Source organism: Nycticebus coucang, chromosome 2 (assembly GCF_027406575.1).
Source record: "Nycticebus coucang isolate mNycCou1 chromosome 2, mNycCou1.pri, whole genome shotgun sequence".
Classification (NCBI taxonomy): domain Eukaryota; kingdom Metazoa; phylum Chordata; class Mammalia; order Primates; family Lorisidae; genus Nycticebus; species Nycticebus coucang.
In genome coordinates this window covers 16518265-16532491 of record NC_069781.1, presented here as the reverse complement: position 1 = coordinate 16532491, position 14227 = coordinate 16518265, and the positions used below count along the sequence as shown (strand labels likewise).

The window sequence follows — 14227 nt, the reverse complement described above, 5'->3', positions numbered from 1 at the left end:
CACCTACAAGATTGGAACTGGGTGTTTGAGAGTTGGGGGTATGGTTATATCTGTTATCTTGGGGGACATAATATGTTTGGGGGTTGTTTATAGAGTTTTTGAGGGAGATGGTAGGACAGTAGGATAGTTATTTCTTTTCCTAGTTATAAATGATTATTCCAAGAAATTTGATGACACAAAAATGTCTAAAGAAGAGTAAAAAGTCATCTGTGTACCTTTATTTAAAGAAGAATCTGTTAATATGTTAAATTTATTTTTACATTTTACTCTCTTGCAGTCATAGATAATCCCATTTTTAAATAAGTTTGTCTTGTTAGCCTAAAGATATTGAATTATGTGTCATGCTTTTTGATTCATCAAAAGTTGTCACCATAATTTTACTCTAGCAAAATGGAATAAATTACAAAATTGGGTAGACTTCCAGGAAGCCTATGAACTAGGCCTGGTAGGATAGTTTTAAGGAAATGGATGATTATTGTGGGAGTGGCTTGTTTTATGTTTATACGTCAGAAGAGTAAAAGTATCAGCTTTTTCTTAGGCAGGTGCTGACAACACATTGATCTTTGTTATATTTAAAAAGACAGGCTGGGTGTGGTGGGTCATAACTATAATCCTTTGGGAAACACATGAGGACAGAAGTTTGAGACCAGCGTAGGCAACATTGCCAGACCTAAAAAAGAAAAAAAAAAAAAAATACCACGCACACACGCAAAAGAAAAAATTAGCTGAGAGTGGTGGCATGTAGCTATAGTCCCAGCTACTCAGAAGGCTGAGGCAGGAGGACCCCTTGAACCTAGAAATTTGAGGAGCTATGATTGAGCTACTGCACTTTCTAGCCTGATGTCTCTACAAAAGGAAAAAAAAAAAAAACGCCATCGTACATTTTACATATTATGCATTTATTGCCATTAGTATTCCATGTTTAATGAAAATATAAGCCTTGAGCGTAATCTAGTGTAACTGCCTCTCTTGTCTTTGCTCATATAAAATTAGAAAATCATTGTGCATCTTCTTAGCAGTTAGGCTACAAGTATCTATATTGTCTACATTAAATTTTTTTTTTTTTTGAGACAGTCTGACTTTGTCACCCTTGCTAGAGTGATATGACATCACAGCTGACAGCAACCTCCAATTCTTGGGCTTAAGCAATTCTCTTGCTTCGGCCTCCCTAGTAGATAGGACTACAGGTGCCCACCACAACACCCACCTATTTTTTTAGAAACGAGGTCTCCCTCTGGCTCAGGCAGGTCTCAAACTCCTGAGGCCCACCTTGGCCTACCAGAGTGCTAGGATTACGGGCGTGAGCCACCACACCTGGCCAAAATCTTTTAATACGTGTGTATGTTTTTTTAGGGACTTCATTGATGGAAATATTGACAATCTTGTGACTGAACTAGAAATAGAAAAATCACTCAAACACCATGGTGATATTGTTGATGAAATTGAGTGCATTGAGAAGACCCTCCTAAAACGTCGCTCAGAACTTAGGGAAGCTGACCGACTGCTGGCAGAGGCTGAGAATGAACTTACATGCACAAAAGAGAAGGTATGTGCTGGTGTGGTTTGGGGTGAGTGAGACAGTTTACTGTCTGCGTGAAGGATTAAAAAGAGAACAAATGTGGCTCGGTGCCCATAGTTCTGTGGTTAGGGCGCTGGCCACATATACCGAGGCAGGCAGGTTCAAACCTGGCCCGGGCCTCCTAAACAACAACTGCAATAATCAAAAAAAAAATAGCCAGGTGTTGTGGCAGGCGCCTGTAGTCCCAGTGACTTGGGAGGCTGAGGCAAGAGAAATGCTTAAGCCAGTGATTCTCAACCTGTGGGTCATGACCCCTTTTAACAATGACAATACATTGCAGCATTAGGAAGGCTGAGAACCACTGGCTTAAGCCCAAGAGTTAGAGGTTGATGTGAACTGTGACGCCACAGCACTCTACCGAGGGCGACATAATGAGACTCTCTCAAACAAACAAACGAAAAAGAACAAATGGGAAGAGCTCTGCTAGTGAGGGGACTCTTTAGTGACTTGTGAGAATTCAAGCAAGTCACATAAGTCCCTGACCTTTGCTTTCCTCATACATAAATTCAGGCTAACAATATGTAGGCTATTCAGTGTGATTTAAATGAAATAACATATTTAAAACTCCTCTGAAGTTTTAGTTCACAGCTACCCCACTTATCCTGTGTGTATCTTCTTTTTTATTTTTTGGTTCCTGTTATCTATGTTTTTTAAATAGGTCAGTCTTTTTATATTCTTATTAAGCTACAGTGGACCTCACAAGTGTTTATTCTCTAATTTGATAATGATATAAATTTTTTTGTATCAGCTCAGCACCCATAGCACAGTGGTTACGGCATCGGCCACATACACCAAAGCTGGCGGGTTTGAACCTGGCCTGGGCCGCTAAACAACAATAACAACAAAAAATAGCTGGGCATTGTAGCGGGCACCTGTAGTCCCAGCTACGTGGGAGGCTGAGGCAAGAGACTCGCTTACGCCCAAGAGTTTGAGGTTGCTATGAGCTGTGACGCCATGGTACCCTACCCAGGGCAGCATAGTGAGACTCTGTCTCAAAAAAAAAAAAAAAATTTTTTTTTGTATCATTACACAACCCATAGGGAAAAGAAGCTTTTGCAGAGCCCCTCCCTGCTATGGACACATCAGCCATTTTATAAATACCACTTCATTTAACCTTCCTAGCAACCTGGTAAGATGGTGTTAGCTCAGAAGCTCCAACTAGATCAGTCACACAACTGAATTCTGCCTCACCAAGAGCTTTTTTTTCATTAGATGAGAATTCTGTGATGAAGAAATGTCCTTATCCACATGGAACACCTCAGGAACTGTTATTTTTATATTATTTCAGTGTGAATTTGTTTAATATAAATCTATTACCTGAGAACTGGAATGATTAATGAAATTCAGATGACCAGTTCTTTCTGTTGTAGCATGTTAGATTACTGTAAGAGAAAATAGGTGTGAGCAGAAACTAGAGAAAAAATTATCATTGGTATATAAAAGAAAATTAATGACACTCATAGTAGGAAGAGGTAATAAGTGAACCAAGTCTGATAAGCTCTTTTCCCTTCATCCTCCCAAAATGACTCAGGGAAGCAGCTTGGTATGAAAGAATGGGAGAGAGGAAGTAGCTGCCTTTTGTAAGGAATGTGCTAGACATGTTAATACTTGATATAGAAGGAGACAAAAAACTACTCAGAAACAAGGCCTTCTGGAGAGTGTAATGAGTTTTGTCTAATGCTTGGCTAATAAAAGTGACAGAAACCAGCCATCTGAAATAGAAAGAAGTAAGGTGAAATAGCTAGATCTCTAAGAGCTTGCCAGCCCTTTTGCATTCACATGGGATATTTAACATACAGACTCCTGACTTTAGTACAGGGCACGGGCAGAACTTGTTTTTTTTGGCTGAAAGTGAGTCACTGCTCAAACAAGTGCAAACCAAACTCTATTTTGGGGACTTTTGATGACATTGTTTTAAGCCTTTTATGTTAGTAAATAAAACCAAGCTGATAAGAAAAAAAAAAGTGTTTTTTACCAAATCTTATATGGGAAGATTTATGTTTCTTAGCCATAATTAAATCATCAGATTAATACATTTTTGATGATATCTAGAGTATAGCAAGAATCTCTAAGTAGATAGAACCTTGGTGATATCACTTCATTGCCACTTAATCAAATAGATGATTTTATACTTAAAAAAATAACATTAGGAATTAATTTGAAATAAAAACATCTACAGTCCCACTACCTTCGAAAGACTATGCTGATTTTTGCTTAGCCTTTCTGTATTGACACAGTTTTACATAGTTGTTCTCACAGTGCTTATGCCATTTTAAATTTTTTTTCTTTTTTTTAAATGTACCACTTTATTTATTTTTATTATTATTTTTTTTTAGAGACAGAGTCTCACTTTGTCGCCCTCAGTAGAGTGCTATGGCATCACAGCTCACAGCAACCTCTGGCTCTTGGGCTCAGGTGATTCTCTTGCCTCCTGAGTAGCTGGGACCACAGGTGCCCGCCACAACACCTGTTACCTATTTTTTGTTGCAGTTTGGCTGGGCCCGGGTTGTCACCCAAGCTGGAGTGCAGTAACATCATTGTAGCTCACTTCAATCTCAGACTCCTGCCTTAGCCTCCCATGTAGCTGGAACTATAGGTGTCACCATAGCTATCATTTTTAGTTTTTCTAGAGACAAGCCTTGCTTCTGCCCAGACTGGTCTCAAATTCCTGGGTTCAGACTATCCTCCTGCCTTGGCCTCCCAAAATGCTAGCATTGCAGATATGAGCCACTGCATCCAGCCTCTTCTTACCATTTTAAACACTCCACAATATTCACTGTATTAATGCATTATTATTTAATCTATTATTTGTTAAGTTTTATATTATCTCAATATACAATGAGCATTTTCATGTTGTACTTATTTGCTTCTGAATTATTTTCTGTTAATTGGAAAATCAAAGTTAATGGACATTTTTATGCCTTTCTATATTGTCTGGTCGTTTTCCAAATGAGTTGTATCAGTTTATACAGCCAATTGCTGCAAGTGAGTGTTGTAACTGAATTGCTATTAATGACAGTTTCTTTTCTAGACAAAAAATGCTGTTGAAAAGTTCGCCGATGCCAAGAGAGGTTTACTGCAAACTGAGTCAGATGCTGAGGAGTTAGAAAAGAAAGCTCGGGAAACTGCTATTAACCTTGTTAAAGCTGATCAGCAGCTAAGGTAGGTGAAATCCCTAAGCCACTGATGTATACAACAAGATGAATGAAAAGTTTTCATCTGAAAGGACAATATTGGTTTATGATAAAATACATGTTCATCTAAAGGCCTTGGGGAAAATACAGGAATGTGTTTTAGATTGCTCCAGGCTGATGCAAAGGATTTGGAGCAACACAGAATCAAGCAAGAAGAAATCTTGAAAGAAATAAACAAAGTTGTGGCAGTGAAAGACTCAGACTTCCAGTGTTTAAACAAAAAGAAGAAAAAACTGATGGAAGAGTAAGTAAGGCTTTGGTATGGCTGCAAGGGGCTTGTGCTGCAAGACAGCTCTGGGGGGTCAGTCTCCATTAGGATCTGCTTTAGTGCTGCTGGTGCTTTGTAGGCTTCAGAAACTGCAAAAAGACATCGAGACGGCAGAACAGAGTGAGGATCACCACCTGCAGGTCCTTAAAGAATCTGAGACCCTCCTTCAGGCCAAGAGAGCTGAGCTGGAAAAGCTGAAAAGCCAGGTATGGCAACAGATACCTTAAGAAAACAATTCAAACTGCATTAAACTTGCTATGTTTTATTACTATCAAAGTGATACAGAAAAGATTAGGAAATAGAAAATAAACTATAAAGAATAAATTAGGCTGCATATCATGGTGGTTAAGTGTTTAACTTTGAATCTCAGCTTAATATATTGTTAAGTAAAAGAAGTGAGTCTCAAAACATGGTATACTCTGAGATCATTTTTATAGGTGTTTATGAACACTTGTCTTTTTAGTCAATACAGAAGTACAAAAGTTGTCATCTGATAAGGGGAGAGTCTGAGTACATTCTAGTTTTGCCTTTTTTGCATGTCTGCATTACCTGCTTTTTTGTAAACAAATATGTATTGCCCTTAAAATTGTAAGTAATTTTAAATTTAAAAAACTAGTAAAATTTTAAAATATCTGCCTAACTTCTATCATCTAGGTTGTCAAAATGGAATAAGGCACAGATAGGAAAGTTCTTTGAAAACCATAACCTTGAGTATAATCATTATTATCCTATTTTTCTTGCTGTGATTTGAATGATTTTAAGCATGTGAGCTCAAGGTCTTTATTAGGCATTTCATGCCTTCTCCCCCAGCTTGGCCTTCCTGATTTTGGGAGCTCCAATATTATTAGCTCCTGATTTTCCCTCACAACCTGTAGCTGGACTAAATCATCTCCAAGTTAGCACTGAAGGCTGTGTGGCCTCTGTCAAACTTTACACTCTTGTTTTTTCTTTAATACAGGTGACAAGTCAGCAGCAGGAGATAACTGTCTTGGACAGGCAATTAGGGCATAAAAAGGAGGAGCTGCATCTACTCCATGGAAGCATGGTCCAGGCAAAAGCTGACCTCCATGAAGCTCTGAGACTGGGAGAAACTGAAGTAACTGAGAAGTGTAGTCACATCAGGGTATGCTTTTCAGTAGGTTTTCTTTAGAGTCCTAGGACAATGCTATAGATTTTCTTTGAGGCATTTTCATGGTTCTGGGAAATGAAAGTATAAATTCCTGAAGGCTTGCCTCTATAAAATTAGTTTGGCATTATGTTATATATCCATGCTGTGGCTGTCAAATGTTATTTCCCCACCATGATGTTTTCTGGATATGGTCAAGGTTCTCCTGCCTCTTTGCCTTTCTCATACCACTTTGTCTCCGGGAATTCCCTTTCTCCCCTATCACTAGCCAGATCCCACCCATTTCTCATGGCCCAGCTTCATGCCACTTCCTCTAAGATGTCCCTGACTTTTACCCTAGAAGAAGGAGTTTCTCTTTCTTCTGAGTTTAGTAATACCCCATGTACACATTTCCTGGGGCATCTTACCCTCTCATGATTGTGTTTACTTTCCCTTGAGGTTCTGAGCCCCTCAATAGCAGGAACCATGTCTCAATCAGCCATTTCTGTCTGCAACTCACTGCTTTGTACATAGTAATGCTGCATATACATTTACATGAAGATAATGTTACTTTCTTACATCTATTATACAGAGATTTTAGTGTAGAATATAGTACAGTTCTTGACACAAAAGGCAAAACTGAGTTTGTTTCCAAATTAGAATTTCTATTAAATGACATAATTAATAACAGAACTATTTCAAAGTAATTTCTATTTATAAGCACAGGAGGAGATGACTTTTTTTTTTTAAACACAGGAAGTAAAATCTCTTCTGGAAGAACTGAGTATTCAGAAAGGAGAACTGAATGTCCAGATTAGTGAAAAAAAAACTCAACTTGCGCTTATAAAGCAGGAAATTGAAAAAGAGGAAGAAAATCTTCAGGTAGTTTTAGGGCAGATGTCTAAACACAAAACTGGTAAGTTTAAAGGAAAACAGCCATATAAAGTTTGAAGTTGGAAATGTCTGTGTTCCAGGTCACAGAAAAAATATAAATGGCCAAATAAACTTCTTCTAAAGTTTAACCTTACTACTGATAAGCAAAGAAAAGCAGGTTGTAAAAGGAACATATTATTTTCAGCCAATTGAATTGATAAAGTTCATTTAAAAGCAAAATAATCGTATTTATTGCTCATTAGAGTATGCCAAAAGAAACGAGCACTTACACATTTCCAATTGAAGGATTCTCAGTGTTTCAGAATTCCTAAAATTCACATCTGTCGAACCAGTGAGTCCATTTTTACCCATACAGAGAAGGCAAGCATTTATATACATCACAGTAATATTTATAGTGACAAAATTTGGAGACAGATGACCAGTTTATCTCCAAATTATTATTTATTTATTTATTTATTTATTTTGTAGAGACAGAGTCTCACTGTACCGCCCTCGGGTAGAGTGCCGTGGCGTCACACGGCTCACAGCAACCTCTTAACTCCTGGGCTTACGCGATTCTCTTGCCTCAGCCTCCCAAGCAGCTGGGACTACAGGCGCCCGCCACAACACCCGGCTATTTTTTTGGTTGCAGTTTGGCCGGGGCTGGGTTTAGAACCCGCCACCCTCGGCATATGGGGCCTGCGCCCTACTCACCCAGCCACAGGTGCCGCCCTCCAAATTATTTTTTAACATTTAATGACACACAGGTGTGTTCAGAGAAGAATGAAATGAATATGGAGTATAGTCCCAATTTATTTTATTTTATTGTGTGTGTGTGTGTGTGTGTGTGTGTGTGTGTATAGCAGGCCCAGACCGGGTTCGAACCTACCAGCCCTAGAACATGTGGCCAGCGCCCTAACCACTGAGCTACAGGCAACCCCCCCTCCCCAATTTATTTTAAAAATGTGTGTGTATGTGCACACACACATGCTCCTAAAAGGAAATACATCAAAATGTTATTGTAATAGTGTCCATCTTGGGATGGTAGGATGATAATGGGTCTTCATTTTTTTCCTTTTATGCCTTCTTTTTTTATATTTTACAAATTTTCTACAGTGAGTATAAATATTAATATTTATATAATTAAAAAAAGTTAATATTTAAATATTTATTTCAAAGGGCAAAAAAATGGGATTTTTCAGTTTTTTTTTTGAAACAGTGTCACTTTGTCAACCTCGGTAGAGTACCATGGCATCATAGCTCACAACAACCTCTAACTTTTGGGCACAAGTGATTTTTTTGCCTCAGCCTCCCTAGTAGCTTGGACTACAGGTGCTTGCCACAACACCCAGGGTCTCTCGCTGTTGCTCAGGCTAGTCTCTAACCCGTGAGCTCAGGCAATCCACCCACCTCGGCGTCCCAGAGTGCTAAGATTACAGGCGTGAGCCACCACACCCGGCCTAATTTTTAAGTCTTTATTTCAGAATATTATAAGGGTACAAACATTTGAGTTACAGAAATTGCTTTTGTAATGTTTGAGTCAAAGTTATAAGTGTATTATCACCCAGACAGTATGTGTTGTCTTATTATAAAAATCTCAAGTCTTTATTTTAAAGTTTTTCCTATTTATTTTGGTCAATTTTATTTCTATAAAATTCTCCTGGGCTTTTTGATGTGAATGAAGCAAAAAAATAATTAATTAATTAAATTCTCTTAGTTCATCCTTTTTTTGTGGAGGCAAATACTTTTAGAACCAAATCTTCATTAAATGTTTTTTTTTAACAAATCAAACAATGTTTAATAATACTTTCAGAAAAGTTTTTCCATCAAAAATATAATTAGTACTATTAATGCAACTCAACAAAATTTTTTTATTATCTTGTACATTCAATAGCATTATTTTCGGTTTCATTTTGTAAATGTTTTCAAGTTTATTTAATAGCATGGGCCATGATTTGTTTCTGTCTGTTAGAACTAAAGAATATTCTGGACATGTTGCAACTTGAAAACAACGAGCTACAAGGTTTGAAGCTACAACATGACCAGAAAATGTCTGAGTTAGAGAAGATTCAGATTGAAGTGCTAGAGGTAATGAACAAAACCATTGTACTCATAGCAAACTGCATTCTTTCAAATTTAGGATATTTGAGTCTCTCTTATCTGATTTAGGAGAAACTGGAGTTAGAGAATTTGCTGCAGATAGCCCAGCGACAGAAAGGGGAAATAGAATGGCAGAAGCAGCTCCTTGAGAGAGAAAAAGGAGAAATCGAGCAAATGACTTCTGAGTCACGAGCATTACAGTCTTGTGTTGAGCGTTTGAACAAAGAAAAGGAAGATCTCCAGGAGAAATGTGACATTTGGGAAAAGAAGGTGGCACAAACCAAAAGGTGAGAGCAAGAACAAATAAGCTTGTTGGATCACTTCTTGAAGTCCAAAGCCTTGTAATACACTACAAATCGTGGGAAGATAGGGATAAGGAAAAAAATATGCCATGAAGTTGGTATCATAATACAGTTCACCATTAGCATTTTTAGTGAATTTCTTAATCTATTTTGGGGGAGTTTTGTGGTATTTGTTTCGTTTTTTTTTTTTTTTGAGACAGGGTTCCGCTCTTGGCCCAGGCTGTGGTGCAGAGGTAAGATCATAGCTCAGAGCAACCTCAGACTCTTACCTCAGTCACATAAGTAGCTAGGACTGTAGTACTCTTCTGATTTTTTAAGTAAAATAATACATGCTGGAAATAAATGGAGATGTATACCTCCTTCGTGGATAGGAAGATAATAATGTTAAAATTTAGCTCTCAAAAAAAATTTTAGCTCTCCTCAAATTGACCTATAGGTTCAAAATAATTACCCAATCAAAATCCAAAAAAAGATTTTTTTTTTTTTGGTGGAAATTGACCAGCTTGTTCTAAAATTCATATAGAAACACAAAGAACCTAGAATAGAATTTATATAATTTCTTAGGTATGGAAAAGAAGAACAAAATTTTAGGACTAAACTTCTTGATTGCAAGACTTTCTATAAAACTGTAGTAATCAAAACGCTGTGGTATTGATATAATAATGGCAAACATATGGATAAGTGGAATAGAATAAAAAGTCCAGAAATAAACTATATTTCTTTTTTTTTTTTTTGGAGGCAGAATCTCACTCAGTCACCCAGGATAGAGCACCGTGGCATCATCATAGTTCATAGCAACCTCAAACTCTTGGGCTCAAGCAGTCCTCTTGTTTCAGCCTTCCAAGTGGTCTCCACCTTGTCTCCACCTCTAGAGAAGCCTGCCACCATGCCTAGCTAGTTTTTCTATTTTTAGCAGAGACAGGGTCTCACTCGGGCTCAGGCTGGTCTTGAACTCCTAAGCTCAGGCGATCCACCCACTTCCACCTCCCAGAGTCCTGGGATTACAGGCTCCAGCCACCCTGCCCAGGCCAGAAATAAACTATATATACTTTGACAAAGATATAGCCTTTTTCCCCACAGAGAAAAAAATGGCCTTTTTCAAAAAAAGTTGCTGAAACAGTTGGATATCCAGAACCAAAAATATGAACCTTAATTTATACCTCACACTGTATATAAAAATTAACTTAAAATGAACCATAAACGTAAATGTAAAACCCAAATATAAAACTTCTAGAAGAATATGGTAAAAAAATCTTTGTGACTTTGGGTTAGGCAAAAATTTCTTAAATTTCTTAAATATGTTACCAAAAACATCAATAAAAAAATAAATTGATAAAATTAGACTTCATCAAAATTTAAAATGTCTGACCAGTATGATGGTTTACACCTATAATCCCAGCACTCTAGGAGGCTGAGGCAGGAGGATCCTTTGAGCTCAAAAGTTTAATACCAGCCTAAGCCACAGCAAGATCATATTTCTATTAAAAATAGAAAAACTAGCCTGGTGTGGCAGGTGCCTATAGTCCCAGCTACTAGGAAGGCTGAAGCAGGAGGATCACGTGAATGCAGGAGTCTGAGGTTGCTGTGAGCGAGGCTTGAGGCCATGACACTCTAGCCTGGGTAACAGAGCGAGACTCTATCAAAAAAAAAAATTAAAATATCTGTTCCTCAAAAGACACTATTAAGGTAATAAAAAGACATGTCTCAGGCTGGAAGAAAAATCTTTGCAATCACATTTCTGATAGAAGACTTGTATCTAGAATATGTAAAATGCTCTCAAAACTCAATAATAAAACAACCCAGTTTTTTAAATGTGTAAAAAATTTATAATGTGTAAAATGTCTGATTTGAACAGAAGATAGAAGGATGGAAAATAAGCACATGAAAAGATGCTCAGCTTAGGGAAATGCAAATTAAAACCATAGTGAGATAGCACTACACACCTTTTATAATAATCATGCCAAATGTTAACTGAGAACCTTTCATACATGATTGTTGAGAATAGAAAATAGTGTGACTTTCATTGAGTTGCAATGTCCCTTCCCCTACAAAAGAAGAAAGAAAGAAATGGTATGATTACTTTGTAAAACAGTTTAGCAGTTACTTAAAAGACATAAACCTACCAAAAGATCCAACCATTCCACTTGTACATATTTACTCAAGAGAAATGAATATTTTCCACACAGAGAATATACTAATGGTCATTGCAGCTTTATTTGTAATAGTCAAAAACTAGAAATGACCCAAACATCCACCAACAGGTATGTAGATAAATAAATTGTAGTATATCCATACTGCAGACTACCACTCATGGAGTATTGAAACATAAAACACCATGGACGGATCTCAAAGTAATTGTGCTGGTGAGAGAATCCAGACAAAAACAAGTCCACACTGCATGGCTCCCTTTGTGTACTAGAACACATGCTCATGTGTGTCTCTTAAGTGACAGGTCCCACTGTACATACAATTGTTTCCTGCTGTTCAACTTTTCACAAGCTAGCCATCCATTTTTATCTCTCAGACTTTTGGCATTCTGAATGCTTTCCATGTTTTTATCCATGATTTTTATAAAACTTCGGTGAGTCACTTTAAAACAAAGATCTAAAAAGCTGATGACAAGATTTACTTTTCAAATGAATTGTCTTAAGTTTTGTGAAGGTTTATAATCATTCAGACTTTCCATAACTGTACATTGTGAAAGGGTAACACTATTCCTCAGTCATCTCTGTGTGTACTTGAATATTTTATATTTGATAGTCTTATTCTCTGGTAGGGTTTTAGCAGCAACAGAAGAAAACAGCAAAATGGAAAAATCAAACTTAGAAAAGATGGAATCGAATGTCAGAGAACTGAAGAAGGAACTAGACCAACTACACAGAGACAAGCTCACACTGCATAACGACATAGTAGCAGTGCAGCAGCAGCTACGAGGTATGAAGCAACAGACAGGGAAAGTGATTTCCTTCCCCTTTGTATGAGTCTTTGATTGATTTTTCTTATTCAGAAGTAATTCGTGCTAGTTAGACATAGAGCTTCTTTCTAAAACTAGATTGTGGTAATGGTTGCATAACTCTGAATCTACTTTATAGTATATATTTATACTTTTTAGCCTTTGAATTATATACTTTAAATAAGATGTACATATGTGACTTTTATCAGCTTAATAAAGCTGTTTTTTTAACAAAAGAAAACCCTAATTCATGTTTCTTAGAGAATAATTTTAAAACGTAGCAAAAGGATGTACTAAAAATTGCTATGAGCCAGGCGCAGTGGCTCAAGCATGTAATCCTAGCACTCTGGGAGGCTGAGGCAGGGGGATTGCCTGAGCTCACAGCCTGAGCAAGAACAAAAACCCATCTCTACAAAAAAAAAAAAAAAAAAAGCCAGGCCTTGGTGGGGGCACCCGTAATTCCAGCTACTCAGGAGGCTGAGGCAGGAGAATTGCTTGAGACCAAGAGTCTGAGGTTGCTGTGAGCTATGACTCCAACAGTGCTCTCCCAAGGGTGACAAAGTGAAACTGTTTAAAAAAAAAAAAAAATTGGTATTGACCTCAGCTCCTCAGAGATAATTCCCATTAACAGTTTGGTGAATACCCTTTCAGATTTTTCCTAGGTGTGTGTGTAGTTTGAAAAACAAAAACAACAAAGTAGGCAGCGCACATAGCTCAGTGGGTAGGGCACGGGCCACATACGCAGAGGCTGACAGGTTCGAACCCAGCCTGGGCCTGATAAAATAATGACAGCTGCAACAAAAAAAATAGCGTTGTGGCAGGCACCTGTAGTCCCGGCTACTTGGGAGGCGGAGGCAAGAGAATCTTTTAAGCCCACGAGTTTGAGGTTGCAGTAAGCTGTGACGCCACAGCACTCTACCCAGGGCAATAGCTTGAGACACTTGTTTAAAAAAAAAAAAAAAAAAAGATGTAAATAATAAAGATTTTTAAATTACTAAATATTGATAAACATTCATGGTAATTTATTTACAAAAGCTGCTGAGCAATTCTAGCTAATGATATACTTGTTGAGCATTTACTATTTCCTAAGCATAAGACATTTTCTCAATCCTCATAACATTTTTTTGAGATAGAAACTATTATTTAACCTGTTTAAACATAAGGAAACTCAAGTTTAGTTTTCTTGTGACTGCTTAAGTAAGAAGTGAATGCTCACGGTTATCTAGCTAGTAATTGACAAAACTAGTATAGATATAAAATTTATTCCCAAATTGTCTTCCTGGAAGGTTGTACTAAATTTACCTTTCCACTAGCAATCTACATTACCTGTTATTAAACCATGCAACATGTAAATATTTTTATGGTCAGGTTTTGAACATGAAAATCTTTAAAAACCTGAAGCTTCATGTCCAAATCTGGGTAAACTCTGTCTTTTGGCCTGTAAATGTGGCATGGCATCGTCATACATGTAACAGAAATTAGCTTCAGTTAACTTCTACTCTACTTTTTTGGGAGGCTGGTGGGAATCTGTAAAATATATATATATAGGGCCGGGGGAGGTGGCTCACACCTATAATCCTAATACTCTTGAAGGCCAAGGCAAGAGGCTCACTTGAGCTCAAGAGTTTAAGACCAGCCTAAGCAAGAATGAGACCCTGTCTCTACTAAAAATAGAAAAATTAGCCAGGCGTTGTGGTGGGTGCCTGTAGTCCCAGCTTCTGGAGGGGCTGAGGCAGGAGGATTACTTGAGCCCAGGAGTTTGAAGTTGCTCTGAGTTAGGCTGATGCCACAGCATGCTAGCCTGGGACAACAAAGTGAGACTGTCTCAGGAAAAAAAAAAAAATAATAATAAT

General features: G+C 37.6%; 1 protein-coding gene across 2 annotated transcripts in view; it reads left to right on the top strand.

Annotated features, from left to right (window-relative positions):
• CNTRL (centriolin) overlaps positions 1–14227 on the top strand; it is a 110617-nt gene that overhangs the window by 82285 nt on the left and 14105 nt on the right. For both annotated transcript variants that reach the window (XM_053564020.1, XM_053564029.1), the window contains exons 26-34: positions 1354–1546; positions 4611–4741; positions 4877–5017; positions 5121–5247; positions 6000–6164; positions 6903–7062; positions 8992–9107; positions 9189–9406; positions 12198–12355. In XM_053564020.1, the coding sequence (XP_053419995.1) occupies positions 1354–1546; positions 4611–4741; positions 4877–5017; positions 5121–5247; positions 6000–6164; positions 6903–7062; positions 8992–9107; positions 9189–9406; positions 12198–12355 (1409 nt within the window). The remainder of the gene's footprint in view (positions 1–1353; positions 1547–4610; positions 4742–4876; positions 5018–5120; positions 5248–5999; positions 6165–6902; positions 7063–8991; positions 9108–9188; positions 9407–12197; positions 12356–14227) is intronic.